This window comes from Nesoenas mayeri, assembly GCF_963082525.1.
Source record: "Nesoenas mayeri genome assembly, chromosome: 1".
NCBI lineage: Eukaryota > Metazoa > Chordata > Aves > Columbiformes > Columbidae > Nesoenas > Nesoenas mayeri.
Window position 1 is genome coordinate 40962862 of NC_137541.1, and position 9275 is coordinate 40972136.

At 55.8% G+C, this 9275-nt stretch overlaps 1 protein-coding gene across 1 annotated transcript; it reads left to right on the top strand.

Moving 5' to 3' along the window:
• Window positions 1–2203: 2203 nt before the first annotated feature.
• On the top strand, window positions 2204–2410 carry SMIM45 (small integral membrane protein 45; the record flags this gene model as incomplete). Its single annotated transcript, XM_080346619.1, has 1 exon — window positions 2204–2410. One exon carries the CDS (start codon window positions 2204–2206, stop codon window positions 2408–2410), a length of 207 nt encoding a protein of 68 aa, XP_080202745.1.
• Window positions 2411–9275: the final 6865 nt, after the last annotated feature.

The following is a 9275-nucleotide window of genomic DNA, read 5'->3' on the forward strand; positions in this document are numbered from 1 at the left end:
GCTCATTTCAGATCTAACTCTGTGACAAAAAAGGTGTTATTCAGAGGGTAGAGATGAACCTCATGCTTCCTGCTGCTTGTCTTGGGGCGAGCAGGCAGGGATAGGCTCTCCTGCTGCAAGAGGCATTCAGCAGATAAATACTGCTGGGCACACTGGAGTCAACTGATGGCTCCAGTATTAAAAAAGACCTCAGAAAAGCCCAGTCTCTGGTGTGGGAAAGGGCAACAGCTTCACTAGCCAGGAGTGGGGAAGAGGATGGAGATGCTCAGAGCCCCCCCCATGAACCACCCTGCACAAGGGAGGTTGGGGACACGTGGTTATTAGCAGAGGGGTGACTCGGGGGACAGTCGCAGGTGGCTGCTTTCCGGTGTCTGGAAAAGCAGGAGCTCAATGAGGATGCAGCTCTTGCCTTAACTCTGTCCCTGCTGAAGTCAAGTGTCATTTCATTGCCCACACCAAGGATTGAGGATTTTGGAAATTCTCCCTTCAGGACTGCTTTTCGTGCCTGAGCCTGGCACCATTGTGCTTTCCCAAGCCTGAAGGTTCCCGGTTTAATACACCAAAGGCTGTGACAAGCAGCATGCTCACTGCACAAAACCCAGCAGACCTGGTGCCCAGGGAAGGCCATAGCTGTGCTTTTTCTTGGGGGGATGCTTCTTGGTCCCCTTTTCTGTCCCTGCATGACCAACAGCCTGATGAATGTTTTGGTAAGAGTGAGCAGCTGGGAGTCAGACAAGTTGGGCACCACTGGGGGCTGTAATATGGGTTGCTCCCTCCCTCCCAAAGGATGGGGTTAAGGGATGGGCACAAACGTGGCACCTTTACAGTTTTTAAATGACGCAGAGTCAGGGTGTATGCCCTGAGCACAGCATCAGCGAGGCCATAGTGGTGGGAAGGGAGCGGGCCAGGGCAGCAGCACGTTATGGGGCTGGGACCCCATCAGTCCACCCCTCCAGAAAGCTTTGGCTCTGACAGCCAGGCAGGGAGAGGTTTGCTCCTTCCTGTTCACTCATTTATAGTGCTGGCTTGACAATGATTGTATAGCACATTGTTTTATGTTCCCCAGGGCAACACTGCTCCGGACCTGGCATCTCACGTGTGGGTGGCAAGGGGCTCCTGGCAAGGCAGATTGCCTGCCCCAACTAAGGGGCTCCCACTGCCCAGCAGCTGATTTCCTGATTTTCTCCCCGTACTTGGCACAGGTGAGGCCGTTTCTCAAATACTGTGTTCAGTTTTGGGTCCCTTGCTACAAGAAAGACATTGAGGTGCTGGAGAGAGTTCAGAGAAGGGCAACGGAGTTGGTGAAGGTTCTGGAGCACAAGTCTGATGAGGAGCAGCTGAGGGAACTGGGGCTGTTTAGCCTGGAGAAAAGGAGGCTGAAAGGGGGTTGTAGCATGGAGGGTGTTGGTCTCTTCTCCCAAGTAACAAGTGATAGGATGAGAGGAAATTGCCTCAAGTTGCACCAGGGGAGGTTTAGATTGGACATTAGGAAGAATTTATTTGTGGAAGGGGTTGTCAGGCATTGGAACAGGCTGCCCAGGGAAGTGGTGGAGACACCATCCCTGGAGGTGTTTAAAAGATGCATAGATGAGAATCTTGGAGATGTGGTTTAGTGTCAATGTGAGGTTAATGGTTGGACTCAATCATGCTGAGGGTCTCTTCCAACCAAATGCAGATGCAGGGTTGGGCGGGAACTGGGCTCAGCTCAGGCATCAGTGCTGAGCCAAGCACCGCAAGGTCCCTGAGCCACAGCAAAGCAGGACTGTAAACGAGTCCAGCAAAGGAGAGCTCAGCTCTGAGCTAGACCAGCTCAGACTGGGAATTCAAAAGGTTTGTGGAATGTCAGGGGAAGGGGCAGCAGATTCTCCCCCAAGCGGGAGATGAGAAGCAGCTGTATTTACTCGTTGCTGACATTTAAACTGCTGACAACAGGGCTGGGGGTGTGCAGGTTTGCCCCCTCTTTGAGGAGGGAGAGGGACTGATGCTCCCTGAGGGGGTCCCACCCCCAGGGGATTGCCCTCTCCCAAAGGCTGAGGGGCCTTGATGTGCAACCAAGCACAAACCAGGGTGTGGTGGGGCAGTGAGTAGGGGTGCGGGGAGGCTGGGCACTGCTGATGAGGCACATCTCTCATGGTGAAGCTCAGTAGAGGTGGTTTTTGGGTGCTCCCACTGCACAAGCTTTCTCCCCTTTTCTCTGGCAGCCATGCCCCACTTCTTGGATTGGTTCGTGCCGGTGTATCTGATGATCTCCATCCTCATCCTGGTGGGCTTTGGAGCTTGCATTTACTACTTTGAGCCAGGACTCCAGGAAGCCCATAAGTGGAGAACGCAGAGGCCAATCATGGAACGAGACCTTCGGAAGACGCTGATGATTCGGGACAACCTGGCCTTTGGGGTGCCTGAGGTCTGACACACTGCCCATCGAGTCCAGAAGAGCCTCTCCTGGCTGGGCAGCAGACCACAAGCCCTGGCAGGGATGACTGTCCTGCCCTGTGCAAGTGGGACTGATCATCACTTTGCCATTTGCTGATTTGGGTCTTGTACTCACCACTCACCTTTCTGCCCTTTTGTTTCTTAGGCAAGGTTTGTGTGGCACTGTAGACTCAGGGCTTCCAACGTGCTCACAGCCCTTCACCCAGCCGAGGACTTCTGCTCCTCCCCATGGCCAAGACTGGTGAATCATTCAAATGAAAGGTCTCGTGTTAATGACTTGAGTTTGAGCTGGCTGGCATCTTGACATGAACCCCAATAAGAAGTCTCTGCAGGGGTACCAGGCTTGTTAAGGGATACAGAGTCACTGGGTTAAGGCTGTTTAACTCCAGGGGGAATTTTGGGGGAAATAAATGGGATTTCAACTGAGATCATTGCTTCAGCTGAGCTCTTCACAGCACCCACCCTTGGCGCTGGGCTGGTAAGCTTGCTGAAGCTCTGTGAAGAGGGGGCAAGGGCTCAGCAAGATCCAGAGACAGAATGTTTTTATCGCTGCTAAAGGCACGCTGTTTCTCTGTGTCTGCCTGTGAGATGGAGAAGACAAAGAAAACCATCCATTCATCCATCCATCCACCTACCCATCCATCCACTCCAGATACACTACATTCAAATTAAAGATCTTTACTAACGAGGTTTGTCCAAGTCCTGTGTCAAGATGAGAATATTCTGCAGCTCTCCATGAAGGCATGCTGCCAGACTTACCACATCAGCCTCTCCCAATCTGCCTGACCTTCTGGTCCTCTGACACAGAGTGAGATGGAATAGACCAGGAGGTAGCTTGCACTTGTTCAGTCCCCTGCACTTGGGGGTCCTATGACATGGATGGGCTCTCCCTTAACTATCACCTCAACAAGACCTGTGAAGCATTCCTTGACCTCCTTTCCCTGTATGTCTCTCGGAAGGGACATTGAGGCAGTTGGTGAATGGGCTCGTTGCGCTGCCTCTGCTTTCCGCAAGCCATATAACATGGATCTGGCACAAAATCCCACGTTTATGGACTATCTGCACTTTCTGCACTGCCCTGTGGCCGATCAGCTATAGAAGCGCTGTAGGAAGGTGTCATGCTGGGGCTGAGAGGGATGTTCACATCTTCTCGCTCCCTGCCAGCCCAGTGCAATGCCCAGTGTGTACAAGGAGGCTTGGGGGAGCTCTGAACCTGTGGCAGGAGGCTGTGTCAAGAGCTTCTCATCCCCTCTCCTCCCACCTCAACACCCACCCTTTGGATGCAGTAAGTGGGTGGGTGGTACCACCTGTGACTGCTCAGGGCACAGCGGGGTCCTGTGTGCCCCCCTCCTGTACATCCCAGGGGATGTCATCTGATGCCACCACCCCATGTGCACATGTCTGCGCTTCCCATGTTGTCACCTGAGCCTGCCCCACATCCTCAGCGTGTTCCCAGAGTACTGGATCCGTGCTGTAGTCCCAGACAGCTCCTTTGGGCAGCAGGGGTCCCTCGGCCTGGTGGCCCAAATCTGCCACAGATCCTGGATGGGCTCATGTTCCTCAGCCTCTCCTGTGAAACTGTCAGGGGAGGTTTTCTTCTCCATTCATAAATAGAGGAGGAGAGCCCCCTGGGCTGGTTTAAGTGAGTGATGCTCCATTGGTAATTCTCTGGGGATGAAAGTTAGTTTTTAGCCCTAAGAGTTTTGAGTGAGAGAGGAAGGGGTCAGGACATCCTGTAAATACCCTGGGTCTTTATGGGACATTTCATCCACCAAGATTGCAATCATACCACCATTATCTTTTACATCAAACCCAGGCACACTGGCTTTCTTTTAGCCAGAGGACAAGTTGTGAGTCCTTTCATCAGCCAAAAAATTGAGATCATGATGCAAGTACCCTAACTGGGGAGCCTTGCTTGGCAGGGAAATGCAGGGAGTGGGATTACTCCTGTGCCCAAAGTTATGGTTGCCCTGGCATGCAAAGGCTCAAAGTGCAGGTGCAGCCTGAAACAGGTAAATTCCGTTTATTTTTGTGCCTTGGTGAGTTGGGACTGCTAAAGAGAAATGCCATGGGGATGGGATGCATGGTGCCACACTTGGCTGCAGGGCTCATGTTGCCTGCCCTCCGGCACAACACAGCCATATCCCTAAGTGCCAGCTGGAAATCTGATTGCTTGCCTCCCCTCCCTTGTAGCTGGGACTGCACTGCAAAAGGACCCTGGCTGAGCCATGGGGTAGCAATAAAAACATCTGTACTAGAGCCGAGGTGCATGGAGCAGTCAGGGACAAATTAAACAGTCCCTGCAGGAAGAGGAGTCTGGTCCCTGCATTCTGCATCTGCACAGGCCGCTCCGCCATCGTATCTCCTCCAAACCCACTTTTGCCTGCTCAGTCAAAAGAGAAGAGGGAAAACCACCAGCGTGGTGAAAACAAAAGGCTGGGTCTGGCACTGGTGCTCTCGGCCAGCTGGCACATGTGGTGAGACGGGGCTCCCCATGGAGCTCCCCTCTTCCCTCCTCTGTGTCCTCTGCTTGCCAACCTGCCTGTTTTCACCTCCACTCTGCCCACAACTCACCACAGAAACCAAGCAGAAAAGAAGACGACGAACAGGTCAGGGCTGGACTAGAGAGAAACTGATTATTCATCTCCTCTGGTTTATGTTTTGTGCTGTTTAGTCCTGATGCAATCGGTAGTAAGCCAGGTATTTTCCGCGGGTATTTATTGCCAACAATGTCAAAGCCTTCCCCAATGGAATAAAAGTGTGTGACAAACGGTGTTGCCAATGCTTTATTTTTCTGTTGTTCCCCTTGGGAGCTGCCTCCCTCCAGCTTCGGGCAGGCAGCACGGACCAGTCTGCAGCGGGGTTTCCTTTACAGCAGGGTAGGTCTTCATCTGTCTGGTTTCTGCAGCGGCTACGCTGAGGGGCTATCTGGGAATAATTAAGCTAAAGGCAAACGCTGCCTGAAAACTGAGACTGCTTCTCCTCTGTGGGACCTGTGCAGCCACAGATACCTCAGGGGAGAAGGAAATAGTCACAGATACTGAATTAAGCTGCATAAAACATCGGAGAAGATACTTAGTGCCTCCAGCACAGCATCAGATTGGTCTTTTCCACCTTCTCTGTCTCTACATTTAAAGAAGAATAATTACACTGCCGCGAGCCCTGCTTTCCCCAGCACTCCCTATGGTTCGCTGCAGGTCACGGGATGGTGGTTTCCCCTACGCCCCTCAGCAGAGGGCCACCTGAAGGCAGGGAGCTTTGTCCCTGTCATGCTATGGGTGTTATGAGTGCCCAGCTCTCCTCTTTGCTCCCGTTTGCCCACCAAACCACACATATTCTCATCCTGCTCCACCAACATACCTTCCTCCTGTCCTCCTTGGTTATTGAGTTGCCCTTCAAAGTCTATTTCATAGTGAGGAAGGTGTAGAGCAGTAAGCTGACTCCCTGTAATGGATGGTTTCTTGACTCCAAAAATGCCCCAAAGCTGGCAAAATTAAGAAACAAACAGAATAATGAAGAAGCAAATGGAAATCAGAATAAGGGAAAGAAGCATCAACCTGGATGAACACCCAACAAGCAAACACTGAACTTCCTCAGCAGGGCATAAATCGTTGGACTGGAATTTGGCATTTGAAGGGAAAAAAGAAAAAAAAAAAAAAGGAAAAAGAGAGGAAGGGAAAACATTCCAAAAATTCAGAGGGTTTTTTTTTAATCACGCTTGTCCTCAGGAGCAGGCGGTGGCAGGCTGGACCTGGTGGGTCTGCACCGCTTCTCTGCCTTTCACCATGGGCCCAGGGCAGGGGGCTGCCCATGGCTTGGGCTGCCGCAGTGTGGAGCTGCCGGCGGCGGGGGCCAGGAAGGCAGCGGGCAGGGGTCAGGAGCAGCTGAGGCACCAGCGTGGGAGCTGCTGGTCCGGCCACAAGTGCCCCATTGTCCCAGCTGGAGGCGGGCTGGCCGGCCCAGCAGGGCTGCCCACGGGGGCTCAGGCCCGTGGACGACGGCAGCTCCGGGCAGCGCTGAGCCCCGGGACACTGCAGCCCCTGCAGCGGGGAAGGCTGCAGCCCCCTGGTCCAGCCTGGCACCGCCTGCCCCCGCCCTCACACCTCTGCTTCCAGCCTGCGCCGCCCGCCATGGAGGAGGACGTCGCCCCTCGCCGCAGCCGCCCGCCGGCCCCAGGAGGCCCCACTGGCCCCAGCCGCATGCCAGGCCCCCCGCTGCGGCGGGATGGCCCACTTGGTGCCCCCACTGCCCCCACGAAGCGGAGCTGCCTCTCGGTCACCCTGTGCCGGGCCAGCGGGGACGGTGGGGGCCCCCCCTGGGAGCGGCTGCAGGGCCCAGCCCCTGTTACCCCTGTCCCCCCTCGCCCCCGGCCCCCCACAGCCGAGGGGCCCCAGCGATGTGGCGGTTCTGGCGGGGCCAATTCTGCCCTGGGGGCGAAGATGGGGGTGCCCTGCTCCCCAGCATGGTCCGGTGGGTATCTGCTGCCGGGATGGGGTGGGCAACGAGGAGGGAGGCACCAAGGGGTCCCTCGGTGGTGCCATGGAGCTCGGCATGGGTCAGGGCCCTCTGGGAGCAGTGGGGTGACATGAGGGAGGATGGGGGCTTCCACCCCTGCGAGCGATTTCCCCTTCGCCCACACTGGGAATGTGGGTGGGCAAAGGCAGGGGAAGGTGAGCCCAGTGGGGTGAGCCTGGTGCCCAGCAGGGAAAGGAGCGGCGGGGGCACCGTGTCAGGAGATGTTATGGGTGCTGGGATGCCTATTTGTCTGTCCGTCTGTCTGGCAGTCAGCCTGTCAGCCGCTCAGCCTAGCCAGGGTAACCGCCAACAGCGATTTCTAAACATTCCCGTAACCCACAGCAGGTGTAGTTTCCTTTTACCTCTGGGGCGTTTCAAAAAGAGGTGCCAGGTCTGCCAGGCATCCTGCAGCCCAATCCCCACCCAGGGGGCTGGCACATGCTGGAGTGACACTTGGGGACATCCCTGAAAGGATGCTCGAATTGTCCCACCTAGCAGAGGGTCAGAGCAGTCCCAGATGTTCATGCATGGTGTGGGCACAGTGCTTGATGGGGCCAGGGCTCACAAATGTAGAAGAAAGAAACACAGAGGGAGAACAGGGCATCTCCCTCCAAAGGTGCCAGCAGCCAGGGGCATCCACTTGGCTCTCCAGGCATGGGCACATCCACTGGACACACACAGGCAGGTGCCATCAAGCACATACACCTGCTAGGGCATGTAGGGGTGCCACCTGCACACCCCAACATGGCCTGTGGGTAGCAGCTCTCCCTGCTCCCTACACATATGCACATACATGCATGTGCACACACGTGTACACACACACACACACAGAGGAGACAGCGCTCTCTCTGCCTCTGCACCGTGGGCTGACAGCCAGGAATTGTGGTGCCGGAGGAGAAAAGGTTTCTCACGCCTCCGCAAGCGGAGCTGAAGGGCAAATTGCTTTTGATGAGCCAAAACATTCGCAATTTCCTCCCTCCGGGAAAGTAGAAGGAGGCCTTGCAATCCCCTGAACTCAATAAATACCTAGGGGGAGAGAGCGCTCTTTCTCAGCCCTGCCGGAGCAAAGCCATGAAGGGTTAAATATCCCCCTCCTTAAACAAGCAGAGATGCTGAAACCGCTGGGGAATTGGGAGGGAAAGGGGCAAGAAAAGGCCTGTGAGGTTTGAGAGGGAGGAGGGGTGTGGGTGTGCAAGGGGGGCCCTGTTGGGACATGTGGCACCCATCAATGGCAGCCCCTTCGTCCCCGCACCCGTGCCCACCCAGGCGGGGAGGGTGGCGGGGGCCTGGGATGGAGCTGGGGGAGGGTGCGCGGGGGGAGATTTTGCGGCGATGTTTAATATTCAGGTCACATGACGATGGCAGCAGGAGCAGCACCAGCATCCCCGCTCTGCTGAAATAGCCACTGGAGAAGGAGGGGAAGGAGAGGGGGGGAGAAGAGGACACAGGGAAGAAAGAGAGAGGTAAAAGCGGAGCCTTGTAGCCCACCGCGCCGCGTCAGCGTCAGGCTAGAAAAGTGCAGGGAGATCCACCCCCTTGGGAGAGGATTTGGAGACAAAGGAAGCTTCATGTTCAAAGGTAGGATGCTCTGGGCTTGGCAGGGCTGGGCGATGATGGAGGGACGCCGCTGGGGCTTTTCGTGGAGGCACCCTCCACTGTGCTGCCTGGCTCTGGTCACAGCGAAAAAATATCCCTGAAGGGCAGCGGGGGAAATCGGTCTTCGCTTTGTCTTTCCTCTTTTTTTACCTTTTGGTGGCAGCAGTCTGGCATGAAGGAGAAAGAGCGGGCTGGTTGCAGTGCTGATGGGGAGTAGCTGACGCCAGGGGCTGCTCTGAAAGAAAGAGATAATCGCAGCTGGTCCAGGGCTGGGGAAAGCCCACAAGCTGCTCGGCGACTGGCTTGTCTCTTGACAGTGACAGGCAGTCACTGTGGGGGCAGTGGGGATGTCCTGTGCTGCTCCCCAGGCACCTCCGCAGGGAGACCCAGCACCAGTGGGGGGGTGGGTAGAGGGACAGGCAGCAGTGGTGGCACAGGTACCCTGATCCAGGGGTGCTTAGCATCCTCTCACCTTATGCCGGGCTGCCCAGGCGGTGAGACGGGATATGGGGTAAGGGCTGCACACCCGGGGAGCGGCACCGAGGGTATGGCCAGGCTAGGGCAAACATCAGCCCTGCGGTGGGCGAGCTGGGGATGTGCCCAGCCCCTTCACCTCCAGCTCCTGCATCTCCAGAGAGGCTTCGGCACACGCTGCCCTAGATTTCACTGTGGCCCCGGCAGAGCCAGGCTCCTGCCCAAGCCCTTTGCAAAGCGCTGAGGGGAAGGAAGGC